The 15,838-nt window shown below is 36.5% G+C and overlaps 1 protein-coding gene and 1 pseudogene across 1 annotated transcript; one reads left to right on the forward strand and one right to left on the reverse strand.

The window, feature by feature from the left end:
- The first annotated feature begins 178 nt into the window (after window positions 1–178).
- LOC129880115 (putative pentatricopeptide repeat-containing protein At1g69350, mitochondrial) lies at window positions 179–3,587 on the forward strand. Its single transcript, XM_055953995.1, has one exon. It carries the CDS (start codon window positions 498–500, stop codon window positions 2,757–2,759), a length of 2,262 nt encoding a protein of 753 aa, XP_055809970.1. The 5' UTR covers window positions 179–497; the 3' UTR covers window positions 2,760–3,587.
- A 1,543-nt stretch (window positions 3,588–5,130) lies between these two features.
- On the reverse strand, window positions 5,131–12,804 carry LOC129880114 (uncharacterized; annotated as a pseudogene).
- Between the last annotated feature and the right edge of the window lie 3,034 nt (window positions 12,805–15,838).

The following is a 15,838-nucleotide window of genomic DNA, read 5'->3' on the forward strand; positions in this document are numbered from 1 at the left end:
AGCATTAATAAATTTCAATAATTTAAATCAAATTATTAATCCCCACTTAAGAGTTTAACCGGCAATTTTTAATTCTAGGAGAGAGGGGTAAAAAATATTCGGGATGAGGTGGTTTGGATTTAGTCAAGGACAAGCTACATTTGGGTATGTAAAGAGGAGATATATGAATGCTTCCCAGCATGGAGGCGCCAGAGTTTGGCTATTGATAGTTTTAGGAGAGGGGGAGGAAGAGTGAAGAAGCATTCGGGGTGGCTATTGATAGTTTTAGGAGAGGGAGATTGAAGAAGCATTCAAGGAGAGAAAGGTGATTAGACGAGACATGACAACTTACCGAAGAGGTTGTGGACGAGATGATGCATGCCCAACTTGCCAAGAGGCTGTGGCGACACAAATTAGTGTTGAAGATAATGAACCGCTCTTATATAAGCTCACATATGTTCCCCCAAAACTCTAACCAAAAATGAAACTCATCGACCTTCAAGAACTAAAATTCAAGAATGATACAGTATATGCCACTGTTCAGATCATTTTCAAACTCAAGATCAGTAGCACAACTCCACGCACATCTCATCATCAATGGTCTCCGCAAAGACCCACTTGCCTCCACCAAGCTTATAGAGTCCTATGCCCAAATGAGTTCCCTCAAAACTTCAAGACTCGTCTTTGACACATTCCCAAATCCAGATTCTTTCATGTGGGGTGTCATAATCAAATGCCATGTTTGGAATAGCTGCTTTCAAGAATCCATTTTTCTTTACCACAGTATGCTTTGTCAACTATCTGAAATCAGTAGTTTCATTTATCCTTCGGTCTTGAGGGCTATTTCTGCAATTGGTGATCTGGGTGTCGGTCGAAAGGTTCATGGGAGGATTTTGAAATGTGGGTTTGAGTCGGATTCTGTTGTTGAGACCGCGTTGTTGAGTATGTATGGTGAACTTGGGTGGACAATTTATGCAAGGAAAGTGTTTGATGAAATGTCTGTGAAGGATATTGTTTCATGGAGTTCGATTATTTCGAGCTATGTACGTAATGGGCAAGTTAAGGAAGGATTGGAGATTTTTGGGGATTTGGTTAAGGAAGGTGTTGAAATTGATTCAGTGGCTTTGCTTAGTGCAGTTGAGGGTTGTGGTGAGTTAGGTGTATGGAGAGTAGGGAAATCTATTCATGGTTATATATTGAGAAAGAATATTCAGAGTGATGGGTCTTTGATAAACTCGCTTGTTGCGATGTATGGAAAATGTGGTGATACGTGTAGTGCAGAATTGATTTTCCATAATGTTGTTGATAAGAGTACTTATACTTGGACAGCAATGATGTCCTGCTACAATCAAAATGGTTGCTATAATGAAGCGTTGGCGCTGTTTGTTAAGATGCCTGAGTCTGATGTGGAATACAATGAAGTTACTCTTATGGCTGTTTTATGTTCTTGTGCTAGGTTAGGTTGGCTAAAGGAAGGGAAGTCGATACATGGTTTTATAGTTAGAAATGCTTTTGATTGTGGCAGTGATCTTCTAGGCTCAGCCTTGGTTGACTTGTATGCTAACTGTGGCAAGCTAAGGGATTGCCACAAGGTATTTGGTTCATCTCAAGACAGACATATCGTCTCGTGGAATATGCTTATATCAGGTTATATGCAGGAAGGATTTTCTGATAAGGCATTGACGCTTTTTGTGGATATGGTAAGAAAAGGAATATTGCCAGACTCATATACTCTGGCAAGTGTCCTCTCAGCTTCTGGAGATGTTGGGTTTTCTGAATTTGGGTATCAAATTCATAGCCACGTTATTAGGACTGGCTTTTCAACGGAGTTTGTCCAGAATTCCCTGATTGACATGTACAGTAAATGTGGACTCGTGGACTATGCACTCATGATATTCAAGGATACACAAGAAAGAAGTGTTGTGACTTGGAATTCAATGATGTGTGGACTTATCCAAAATGGTTTATCTCGTGAAGCTATCAGTCTCTTTGATGAGATATACTCAAACATGAGCAAAATGGATGAAGTGACCTTCTTGGCTGCAATTCAAGCATGCTCGACTATAGGATGGCTGGAGAAGGGAAAATGGGTTCACCACAAGTTAACCATTTTTGGTGTGAGGCGTGAAATGTATATCGATACTGCTCTGACAGATATGTATGCTAAATGTGGAGATCTCGGGACGGCTCGAAGAGTTTTTGATAGTATGTTGGAAAGGAGCATTATATCTTGGAGTGCCATGATTGGTGGTTATGGAATGCACGGTCAAATCAATGATGCCATCTCACTCTTTCATGAAATGGTAAATAGTGGAATAAAACCAAATGACATCATTTTAACAAATATTCTGTCTGCTTGCAGTCATTCTGGTTATCTGAACGAAGGGAAATATTTCTTTAACTTGATGATTAGCTTGAGCATTGAGCCCAAACCTGAACACTTTGCATGTCTAGTTGATCTTCTTAGTCGAGCTGGCGATATTGATAAAGCATATGAAGTCATCACTTCAATGCCATTTCCTGCAGATGTTAGCATTTGGGGTGCCCTAGTAAATGGATGTAGAATTCACAAAAGAATGGATATTATCAGGATGATTCGAAAAAGGCTTGAAAACATGCAAACAGATGATACTGGATACTATACCTTATTATCCAACATATATGCAGAAGGGGAAGAATGGAATGAATCTAGAATGGTGAGGTCAAAGATGCGAAATTTAGGTTTAAAAAAGGTCGATGGCTATAGTATGATTGAAGTTGAGAAAAGAATACCAGCGTAAAGCAAATGACTCAATACTTCATTTGCATAAAAGAGAAGTTCCTAGATTTGGCTGGTTATTGCATTGGGATTGATGTTCTGTTATTGGAAGTAGCTGCTTCCATTGTTTTGGACTCAAAAGAACTGATTAGCCTGGGAATATGCAATATCCATTTCATACAGGCTCTGAATGGGGAAGGGGAGCCTTTGTGTAACCGGTAAAGTTGTTGTCATGTAACTAGGAGGTCACAAATTCAAGATGTGAAAACAACCTTTTGCAGAAATGCAGGTAAGATTTTTGTATAATAGACCCTTATAGCCCGACCCTTCCCTAGAGCCCACCCATAGCGGGAACTTAGTGCACCGGGCTGCCTTTACAGGCCCTGAACTGGAAATGATTGCTGATCCGCCAAAAACTGGCTAAGAGAGGATACATAGCTGTTTCTGGTTCATCGGAATGTTTTCTCCTAAGAGAGGATACATAGCTGTTTCTGGTTCATCAGAAAGTTTTCTCCAACGGCCACTCAACGCTGAATTATGTCTGCTATGGAGCTCGATACTGGCATTCTCTTTCTGTCAAGTAGCTAGTCTCATGGATAGAGCAAAAACTCGATACAGAGCCCACTTTTCAGCTCCAACTTGCCTTGGACTTCAGACAGCACTATGCTAACTTTTTTACTTGAAGCATTGAGAAAACCTGACTAAACACAACCTTGCTGTGTCTTCCAACTAGTTGCTGCAAGTGTGAAGCCAATGTTAGCGACATGAAATGCTAGGTGTTTTGAGGATAAATAAGTTTCATTATCTAGATTTTAGATTTTAAATATTGAACTAATCTAATCTAATATGGAAGGAGTATCAAATTGAAGTTATATATGTAAATTATTACACAATTCTCTAAGTTTGATTCTGAAATCATTTTACAAGAAAACATTTCTATGATAATGTCATTTTTTGTTAAATATCTTAAACTTTTAAATTCATAGTACTCCTTCCAACTAATACTTAGACATTGTTATTATTTTCTAGTACTCAAGGTTTCATCAAAACATTGTATTATTATTATTATTATAAAAAATATATATATTTTTCCATGTGAAAAATATTCTATAGAAAGAGACTTTTGTGGTCCCATAGGAAGCAGAAGGGTGTAAGGGAGTTCAATTGAACACTTCTCGTTAAAATTTAAAATAGGTAAATAGGATAAAAATAAATTTTCTTGCAAATATACAACTTGTTGAATCCTTTAGGCATAATTTTATTATTTAAAATTTTTTTATTTAAATTTCTGATTCTGTCACTGATCGAGCACGATCATATTATTTTATTCTTCTTGTGATGGGAATTAAGTGTGAGTGTAGAACCAAACAATGGACAGAACGTGAGAGTACATAGTCCAACCGAGTCTAAAATGGAGCCTTGGGCGTGAGGCCACGTATTGTCGAAACAGCCTTCGTGGCAAGTTTCGACATATCTGTTGAATCCGAAATGTCCAATTTTGTGGAATAACATAGTTTGTTTGGTAGGCCCAAACATGAAATCTTTTCAACAAGACTTTTAAACAAGGTGTTGTCATTGTTTATTCATTGCAATAACAAAAACAAGAAAGGAAATAAAATAAATAGGTGATCTTTCGGCTAATTTTTACTGATCATGTTAGTCTTAGTTTACTCCATCCTATTATTCTTCCAACTATAGAGTTAGTAACATCTTTGTTCATAGCACTAATAACATTATTCTCGTAGTTCCTTATCCTATAATTGTTGTATTTTATATCATCTCATGTGTTTCAGTTATCGCATTATTTGACTATTGTTATTGTTCTTGTTTTTTGAAAGCTTTGTATGCTAATTGATGTATCCACTTAACCTTTGTATTTTTCCTTTTCCAACTGATTTGTTATGTGTTACTTGAGCTGAGGTTCTTTCAGAAACAACCTCTCTTTGTTATGTATTACTTGAGTTGGGTTCTTTCAGAAACAACCTCTCTACCTTTACGAGGAAGGGGTAAGGTTTGGCAGACTCTCTACCCTTCTCTGACCCCACTTATAAAATTACACTAGATATGTTATTATTGTATAAAATAAGTTGCTTGTTATCGTAAGTCAATTTAATCGGACCGTAAATTTTTGTACCACTGGTAATATATACTATTCAAACAAACAATTGTTTTAGCCTCCACAAATATTCTCTGGTTACTATTGAATTTCCACTTATCATGAATACAACCACATACACTGTGCAGTTCTGCAAGTAGAGTTTAGGGAGAATGGTGTATAAGCAGCTTTATCTTGTGAAGGTAAACAAGTTATTTCCAATAAACCCCCGGCCTAAGTAAAAAGAAAATATGGAAAGAAAATACCTTAGTGAAAATATGCAGAATGAAACCCAACATCATCACTGAATAGCATTAATAAATGCTAATAGCACAAGACATTATGCAGCATCTTGCTGAATATAAGGTCAGTAAATCCAATGGAAGAGGCACAATAATGGGGGCTCCAAATTATGGAGTAAGAACAAAGACATGTACAATGACAATCCCCATGTAGCTAAAAATTCACTCCTGAAATTCATTAACAAAGCTCCCTAAACTCGTTAATCGGTTAATGTCATCTCTATAAATGATGAATGGATGAAATTACAGCCTCGTTTTGTCCTGTGTTTTAAGTTAACAGGACAGCCGGAGGATTCCTGCAGGGCATCTTTGTCTCCGAGGGCGTCTAGGTGTCTTTCCCCACCCTGTTAGGCTTTTATTGTCTTCCAGACTGACTTCAATGTTATTAAGTTGGTGCATTAGTGGAGAGCTCGTCGTTGTTGTGGTCAACACCGGGGCAGGGATACTGGTGTCCACAACTTTTTTCCGCCTTCCCCTACTACCTCCATTTCTTGTCCCATTCCTTCTTGTCAAACTGGTGTTCCAAGTATGGCCTGTTGCTCTCATCAACCCTCCGAATATCTGAATGTCTTCGGTCACCTCATGCCTTGACAATGAAGCTAGACCGGGAAGGATATCCCTTTGGAAGTCCCTCCGTTGTCTTCCCCTCCTTGCATTCCCTCTTCGGGGTCGGTTTGTTAGTGAACTGCCCCCTGCATCTTCCACTGTTTGGACTTCAGGGACAACAGGCTTGGGCATGTAATCTACCTCCTTGGTCTCTGTTAGTTGCAATGTCATTGCTTCAAAGTAATCTATTTCCTTAAAAGCAACCATCATCTTGTTGTTCTTGCCTGTAATTTCTTTACCAGATGGAGTACTATCAAGCTCGGCTGCACAAGAAGAGACCACATCAACAAACCATCGTAGAGATTCCAGAGGATCATCAGACACATCACTGTGTGTTTCCCCTATTTCGGTGCAATGAGTGGATGATGAGATGGCAACTATTGCTTCTGCTGCAGTCCTGAGTAATTCCTCCTGTGTGTGCTGCGAAGATGCCTCACATTGCTTGTCATCATCTTCTCTAGGCAAATTATCTTGTTCACTGTCCATAACTACAGGGGCTTCCAGATCTATATCCAGAATAGTCTTCACATTGGCCTTATCAGTTTCAGAAGAAACTGGTTCTTCATCCTCAGTAATACATGAATTCAAATCAAACTGATTCCTGATGTTGATAGCTTTTGTCTCCATCACTTTCTCAGCAACAATATGTTCTACAGCATCAGGTTCCTCGGGCTCAACCATATCACAAGCCACATTAATGTCGATCACCATACTCCTCTCATGTCTGATAGTCTTTCTTTCAGGAGAGGAATGAAGATTAGCAGAAGCGGAAACAAGTGATGATGACGACTCATTTCTGGAAGCAACGGGAATATCGAGGATTGGAACACCAAGAATTTTTCTTACATGTCGTGTCTCGCCCACTTCTTTTGTGATCTTCATATGGTGATGTTCCAAAGCTGATGGATCACTCCGGCATAAAGGAGGGTTTGAGTAAGCCTGGACAAAGCCAGAATTTGCTGAAGTTCCACCTATCCTAGTGTTGACGCCCTCATTTTTACCACTTGCTTTAGCTTTGAGCCACGGTAACACTGTCACAGGGTCTTGACGCTCTCTTTTTTCATTACCAAACTCAATATCTCGCCTGGGAGGTTCCTCGCTGAGTGCACTCGTTGCTAGCACATTTAAGTCGAAGCCTTTAGCAGATTTCACATCCGTATTGTTAGAGCTAATGAGAAAATTCTTGCAAGCACTATTAGAGGAACGTTCAGATGTAAAATGGCCCCCCTTAATGTAGCTCAAAGAGTTAAAAGCAGCTGAAGGGATGTGAATTGGTGATTCTTTTGTCCCAGATGAGGACCCATGGTAGAAACCACTCCGGATGGGTAGCTCACCGGCACAACCTGGACGCAACCTAGAACTGCCACCATTAGTGTGCCAATAGTCTCCAATTTGGCTCTGAAATGACTGTGAACCCTTACCAACTGCTGCAGATGAGTTGAAGAATGAGTTTGTATGCAACGAGGATAATCTCTGAGTAAAGCTACCATTTGGCTTCTCCCAAGAAGAGACAGAATGTGGCCACGAACTGCTGAATTCGGAGGAACTTGCATATGGATATGGACTAGCCATCTTGGAAGTGACAAATGGTCCCACTTGAGTATAGTTAGACTGCTCACCATTTCTGTGAGACATATCTAAACTATGTCCCGTTCTATCTTTCCAAATGCCATTCTTAATATGGTGAACTAGATGAGCTCCCGGAGCTTGATAGGCTTTGCTAATCATTACTGGTGCTTGATGGGAAGCTGAAGGTATCTTGTCTTCTTCAAGACCTCTTGGTAATGAAGCTGAGCTACCTTTGATGTTACCTGCAAATTGAAGCAACTCAAGATAAGGACAAATGAATTCCGGAAGCTACTAAACTCGAGTAATATACAAAAGTTTCTGAAGGAACTACTACCTATTTCATATGCCGAAGCCAACCACTCCCTCTCTTTGCCTCTACTACAATCGTACACGTTACTTAAAGACTCATTTGGGCCTGCACAATTGGAATTCCAAGGCAAAGCCACAAACGATGGATCTGATTTTGCAGAAGCATTTATGCTTCTAGTCTCTTTATGATTATTACTACCATAACCAAGAAAATCAACAGGATCGGTTGCTTCATCAAGCTGCGCTGGTTCATTTAGGTCAGCCAACCCAATTGAGCTTCTCAAACACGAATTGGATGTTGAAGCATCTTTTCGGTTATCACCCTTTGCACCACCACGAAGAAACAATTTTGTTCCACTCTCTTGAAGAGCTACATAATTTCCATTAGCAGAATAACTGGGATGTAAGGATCCTGCATTATCCTCTCGCAACTGCCCACCTTCTTCTGTATCTATGTGATCATCGGCTGGAAGGTGAAGATCAAACAACTTTTTTCTCACCTTTGAGGGCCTAGCCTCCAAAACATCAGAGGCTTTTGAAGAATAATCATTTTGCATTTGAACTCGACCAGGCTGTACACCATCCCCTTTTGAAGAACTAAAGGGAGAATTAACAATTTCAGTACCAGATGTAGATGGTCTAGTATAACTACAATTTTCCAAGGGAAAGTTTGTGATGTGCCATTTCCGGACATCCTCAGATGGTACTTGAGATCCTAGGTGACTGGATGAACATGATGGCTCCATTGATGAGCGAAGTTTATGCATTTCCTTCCTTCTAAATTCGTCCATCATGTCCCTTTGAATTCTGTAAAGGCGATGAAGTTCCACCACCTACAAGCAAACCATTGCATAAGTAAATTTTTGTAACGTTGTTGACACTAGGCAGAAAAAGGGACTATGTGGTTACATGGCAGATGAAGATATTTTGAAGCAGGAGGGTCCAAGAGACCGTGGCCTTTTAGGATATGTAGAACAATACGGAAAACCAAAAATTCCAACTAACTTTTCAACAACAACAACATACCCAGTGAAAACCCACAAAATGGGGTCTGGGGAGGGTAGATTGTACGCAGGCCTTACCACTACCTCTCCGAGGTTCCAACTAACTTCTCCAGAAAAGAAAAGCATTACCTGATTCCTGAATATGGCCTCGTGTTCAAGCATTTTCTGCTTTAGAATGTCCTTATCATATCCTGGATATGCATCAGTTATAGTCCTCGGCGTGAAACCATTACAATATTGCCCGTTTGGTAAGGTCTTATCTCCATAAAATAGGGGCCAACTGCTGCTGTTAGCATCCTCATTAAGGTCCCTCATAGAGTGCACTTGTGTTACCATTCCTGCCAAGATTTGGCATCAAAGAATTTAATTAAAACCAAACAGTTTATTCTGAATAAACTTTGAAACTGTTCTTAAAAGATGAGATATTCAGAACCTACATATCTACTAACAAACATATGATCCCAACACATTACAGCAAACACTAACGGCATTTCAAACTCCTGTAGGCATAATGTAAAGCACATCTATTTTGAGAGGACCAACATATCCTTACACGTTTAGCAAAATGAAGGTTAAGCGAGACTAGACAGGACTTTGGTATCTAAATGCAGATAATTCAAATATCTAATTCCAGGAGGATTAAAAGACAAATTTTATACAAGAAAAAGGAGACTAACATGATACATGAAAACATACATAGTATCAAAATAGCCGTGCAATAGAGGAGTGCTATGGAAGCGCCATACAAAGATACTAACAAAGTGAGTCAAATGCAACAGAATGACTTCAAAAAAAGATGTTCTGTAGCACACAAAGATGATAAATTGAGGGAACTAGCCAAAGATGGTTTAACTATATCCTACGTAGACCTACATATGCATCGGTTTACAGGTGCAAAACCATGATGATTGAAAATAATTAAAAAGGACTTAGATCTAAATAACCTAAAGAAAGTTGTATCAATAGACATACCGTATCTTGAAATGATTGCGCAGTTAGCTAAAAAGTAAACACAACATGTTCGATAATCGATAGCACGAGTAGAGATTTAAGACTAAGTTGCTGTTACACTTACTTAAAGGCCGGTGTTCCTCAAGAGACTTTTAGTTATGCGTTGAGACTTGTATGTTCGTGTAGGGGTAACTATGAGAATGAGAGATTCTCTAATTTGAGAAGAACTCCTAACTTGCCTAGAAAGACAAATTATTTTTGCCATCTAGTGGATATCTTCATTGACGGTCCCATGGGTTATACCCTAAAACAGAAACAAGAACAACAGAACGTTTTGTTGAATTTTATGAAGAGAAAATCAATTGAACAGATACTGTCATGACGAAGTCTTTTTAGGTTTTTCCCAAAAAGAGGAAACGGAAAGAAAAACTATTCTGCTTCAAGTACATCTTTCAAAATCTAACTTCGATGACTTTCCCTTAACACATAAATCAGCAATTAATGCTTTATTAAAAGTTCCATGTAACCGGTTGTACAGATTACAAATTAATGATGCGATTAGCACATGCAAGATTATCTCCAGGAGTAGAAGAGTTTGCACGCACATTTCTGAACTTGTGAACTTCTCTTTTGCACTCTTTCCTATGTTTAACATGCGACAATTCTTGGATACTGGAGCATGTACTCAGCATCAAAAGACAACTATGTTTATACCAAGTAAAACAATCCAAATAGACCTGTTAAAAATATTCTTAGAAACCTCACCATCAGGATTTTCAAAGGACAAATTGCACCAGAGAAACCCAATTATTGCACGCACTCTGCACGATTCTCATCAGCAATATGGGGAAAAACTCCTCGCTTACATCAAACTACTTAAAAAATAGAATCAAACAATACAACAATGTAATACACAAGTCAGGATAAGAAAGTGAATGATCGAATAACTGACAAATGATACGAGTACTGCTATCTGAAGCTTAGAAACAGAATCTCCAATGATATCTTCCTCCATTTCTTTCTTACCCTATTTCTTTAAAAGTTCTTTTACACAGATAGAGAGAGGGGGCGGAGGAATAGAGGAAAGATGAGAAATAGACTCACAAGATGTAAGACGACTTTCTCTATTTAAAGCCACCATACATGACAACAACCTATAGAGATGTATCACAATGGAAAATGATAGTTAATGAACTATTCCTTACTTGATTGATTAGTTAATGTACTTCTCTTGCGTCGAGTTTAACATGCGATGATTGTTGGATATTGGAGCATGTAGTCAGCATCGAAAGATAAATGTGTTTCTACCAAGTAAAACAATTCCAAGTAGACCAGCCAAAAATATTCTTAGAAACCTCACCGATGTGATTTTCAATGGACAAATTGTACCAAAGCAACCTAATTATTGCACCCACTCTGCACGATTCTCATCGGCAACAAGGACAAAAAAAACTCCTAGCTTTTTTCTCCAAGAGAACACTTTCAAAATCCAATATGTGAGACTTCCGTGGACATTTTGAATTACAGTTTTGTTAAAGTTGTGTTCACACACAACGGCTTCAAGACTTAAAATTAATTGCTCCCTATAGCATAGAGTAACGAGGAACCAACTCGTCTTGTCCATTGTTAATTAGAACCACAATGTAGTGCCCAAGGATACAAGAGGAAACAAACAAGACAACGGACACCGGTCAAGATTGCAATTAATTTGGAAATTTGTCTCTAAGCAGCACCAAAATCCAAACGCTCCAATTACCGTAATCTACTAATGAAGACAGAAACAAGACGCCTCAAAGAATTTTACAAAGAGAAGACTCTTTCAGGATTTTTTCCCAAAAAGAGGAAATGGTAAAAACTATCCTGCTTCAAGTATATTCTTTCAAAAGCTTAACTTTGACAGCTTTCCCTTTACGTAACTCAGTAACTAATGCTTTGTTAACATTTCCATGTAATTGGTTGTATAGATTACAAATTAATGACACCGGATGAGCACATGCAAGATTATCTCCAGTAGTAGAAGACTTTGCACCCAACGTGCGAACGTGTGGAGTTCTCTTTTGTACTCTTTCCTAAGCTTAACATGTGACAATGCTTAGATACGGGAACATGTAGTCAGCATCGAAAGATAACTGTGTTTCTACCAAGTAAAATAATCCCAAATGGACCTATTAAAAATATTCTTAGAAACCTCGCCATCATGATTTTCAAAGGACAAATTGCACCTGAGAAGCCCAAGTAATGCACGCACTTTACACGATTCTCACGACTCACGAGCAACATGTGGAAAAAATCCTAACCTTTTTGTCTCCTAGAGCACATTCAACAACACGAGACTTTCGTGGACATTTTCAATTACTGTTTTGTTAAAGTTGCGTTCACACGCTCCCTATAGCATACAGTAACAAGAAACCAACTTGTATTGTCCATCATGAATTAGAACCACAATGTAGTGCACAAGGATACAAGAGGAAACAAACAACACAACGGACAATGGTCGAGATTGCAATTAATCAAGAAATTCATCTCTAAGCCACACGAAAATCCTCGACTCTCTAATTATCACAATCTGCTAATGAAGACAAGCAACCAATCTTGTACGAGCACACAAAATTGGATCTTAATGTACTATTGGATTTTAATAACTAGTATATGTCTTTCTTCTAATAAAGTCTCAATCTTTACTCATGCAATTCAAAGTTTAAACCTTTACCATAAGAGAATGTATAAACACAATTACCCATAAAATCCAAAACTTGTTAAACAAAGCCAAAAATAAACGAATAGAAATATTCTGTTCTTGGGTCTTTGAAGTCAAATAAGAATAAATCTTAAAAAAAAATATACAAGAATTTACCTCAACCCCTTGTAAACACTTGTTCTCAACACCCTTTTTCATGGATTGAACAATGAACAACACTTGCAGCAATTCAGCAAATTCAAGAATCATGGAGAATTAAGTGACCCCGAAAAGCAAGAAGCAGAGGAACAAAAGAGGACAAAGTAATAATAAATAGTATAAAAAAAAGAGGGTAGTTTGATAACACCATTGAAGAAGCTCAGATACTCATAAAACTGAAAAAAGATTGGAGATTTCAATCTGCTGGGGCCACAAATTCTCAGAAAGAGAGAAAAAAAAAAGAGCTTTTTTTTAGAGAGAGGGGAAAATCAAGAAGAGAGAGAGAGAGAAGTTCTATATTTTTTTGTAAAAGAGAGATCCCAGATTTTCTTCACACAAACAAAAGAGGCTTCTTAACAACAGTGACATGAAATTTGTCAACATCCGGTCCTCTTTTATTCCTCTGCTTTTTTCTTCTTTTTTTTCCATTTATATTCCAGCCAATTCCCTCGGAGATACCTTAATTCATCCTTATTATATCAGTTGAGCATTTTAACTTACAAAATAATCGGTTAAATATTTTAAAATTTTTTGTCACATCAACGTGAAGTATTCACAAAAAATAGTAAAAATAAGTTGAAGTATTTAATTGTCGGTTGAGTAAATTGATGTGTCAAGATATACAATCTCAAAATTGAGACAGTTATTTACCAGCTGAAGACAAATTTAAGTGTATGTTTGACTAAACTTATTTAAAGAGTTTTATAAACCAAGAAAAAATTAAGTTGGGATAGCCCAACTTATTTTTTTGGCTTAGAATTTATTTTCATTTTATAAATTATTTTAGATAAGCTAAGTCAAACAGATCCAATTATTTTTTTGAGTTTATTTTAAGCACAAAATGACTTTAAGTTGACCAGTCAAACACTTAAAAAAATTAAAAATAACTTATTAGCAACTTAAATCTATCCAAACGGGCTCTAAATATGTGTATTATGCTTATAAAAAGTTAGTCATTACTCTTTCCGATCAAATTTACTTGCCATGTTTTCCTTTTACACCAATGCCTTTAAGCAAATCTTAATTAAAAAGGTAATTAACTAATTTTTTCTTATTTATTATTTTATCTAAATTTATTATTATTCTTTTTTTAATTATATTACTCTCTCTCTCTCTACATTTATTAATAAAGATAAAGATGTAAATTAATAATTAATTATATAATATTTTCTAAAATAATTATTATTTTAATGAATTATTTTTATAAGCACGATAATTAAAATAAATAAAATAATATATAAATATTAACCTATTATAGAAAATGAGTTATTGGAGTAGGAATACTATCTTTAATGATTTCCTTATTGTCATTATAAATAAATAAAATATGTGTGTGTTTTTTAGGAAATGAAAAATAAATGGGCATTTTCCAAATAAATTATTCTAAATGATTCCTTAGACCTGTCTTGTGACTTGTTTTCCCCCAGTGATCAGTAGGCATATGGTGTATGAAGTGTATTGGTTGTTGTGCCAAGATAACAGGAGGAAAGCTATTTGAATGTGTAGTGTTGGGTTCGACTCTGAGATAGAACTCGTTGAAATTCCGTTAGGGGAATCAAATTTGAACTAAATCATGACTCTAGGGGTCAATAAAGAACTTTAGAAACATGAAGCACTCCCAAAAAAGTACTCTTGGAAATTGATCTCGTGTTCACTCCTATGGCTGGATTACCCCGCCCAGTGACGGAGCCACCTTATGTCGAGTGGGTTCATTCGAATCTTCTTCGGCAAAAAATTATATTATATATATGTGGTTAAAATATTTTTTAATGTATATAAAATAGATATCGAATTCCCTTCGACTTGTCTGTATGTCTACTTATTCAGATTTTGAATCCTCTTATTTAGAATCCTGGCTTCACCGTTGATTCCTCTAAGGCGGGCTTGCCAAAGCGGGAAAGGGCGAGACAGAATCTCAGCCATTTCTCCCCTGTTTTGTCAATTGACTCCGAAGCATAATTTGACTAATTCTCGTACTTCAAGCAGTACCCAGCAATAGCAAAACAAGTTATAAATAGACTAATACTACTTAAGCTAGAAAGTTTTCGATATGAACTATTTGATCAAGTTTTCTTTTTTTTCATTTTGATTTTAAAAAAAATAAAAGTGCTAGTTTTTTTTTCATTTTTCCTTTTGTTGATTTATTTATTCGTCCTTTCTTAATTGTTATACAACTTGTGGGTGAGATACCTAGAGGTGTCACATTCAGTGAATTTAGTACGTCTTGCTTGTATAAATTACTATTAATTCCATATTCTTAGCATGTCATAATTTATCATAAACTGTAACGACCCATTATGTCGTTTTGAGAAATAGAGCTTTTTATTTCATAAAAGACGCATTCCGTATATTTTTATGAGTACTTTAGACTATTCGATAACCATATTTATTTAGTTGAGGGGTAAATTTAAATAACTAATTTAATTAGTGGGCTAAGTTGGTATTTTACTTAATATTTTATACCAATTATTAAAGAAAAAGGATATGGTTTATTAATTTTGATTCAGAAAAGAAAAAAAAGAAGAGAAAAATAGAAAAAGAAAAGAAAAATATATATATTATATATATAAAATCTGATGGCACCATCAGATGTAACGAGAAAACGAGAAAACGCAGAAACTAGAAGAAGAAAAAAAAATACGGAGGAAGAAAGAAAAGAAAGGGGAAAAGAAAAATAAAGGAGAAGAGAAAAATAGAAATTTTCATTCCAAAGCGTCAAGGTAATTATTCTCATCCTTTCGATTAAATTTTTATGTGATTATGAATATATTTTTAGGGTATATTGGTGGAGAAATAATGCTAAAATAAGGAAATATGACCTTAGGGTTCTTCACATAAAATCTTGATTTGGGGGTCGAATAACGATCCGTTTTAGCTGAAATTTGACATGTGAATTTATTTTATCATGAGTGAACATAATCGGAAAGAAAATTTCAGATTTGACTTCAATGACTCGGAACGACTTTTTGACCCAATTTTTGATCCGAAAATAAATATAGCTATATGGGTGTCATTGGATTCGTATTTTTATGAAGATTATGTATTTGAACAGATTTTGATCGTTCGGAAGAATTACGAAAAACTCAAGTTTTAAAGTGATTATTTAATTTAATTGAGATTTAACCCTAGTTTTGAAATTCAGAAAATATGGGAGTTGACATGTTAAGTGGCATCAAGATTAGGAACGTATTTATAGAATTAGGTGAGTTATTGAGTCTAGGTTAAACATATATATAATATTGGTGTTTACGGATTAGTTTACTTATAAATATTATATATTGATTGATTGAAATTGGTCTGAGGCATTGAAGAAAGGAAAGACATTGGTGGATTAGCTTGCTTTACTTCGGTTCTTCGGTTGAGGTAGGT

This window comes from Solanum dulcamara, chromosome 2 (genome assembly GCF_947179165.1).
Source record: "Solanum dulcamara chromosome 2, daSolDulc1.2, whole genome shotgun sequence".
Classification (NCBI taxonomy): domain Eukaryota; kingdom Viridiplantae; phylum Streptophyta; class Magnoliopsida; order Solanales; family Solanaceae; genus Solanum; species Solanum dulcamara.

What these genes read in the sequence shown, in the direction of transcription:
- LOC129880115 (XM_055953995.1), top strand. Translation starts at nt 498, where the DNA reads ATGATACAGTATATGCCACTGTTCAGATCATTTTCAAACTCAAGATCA.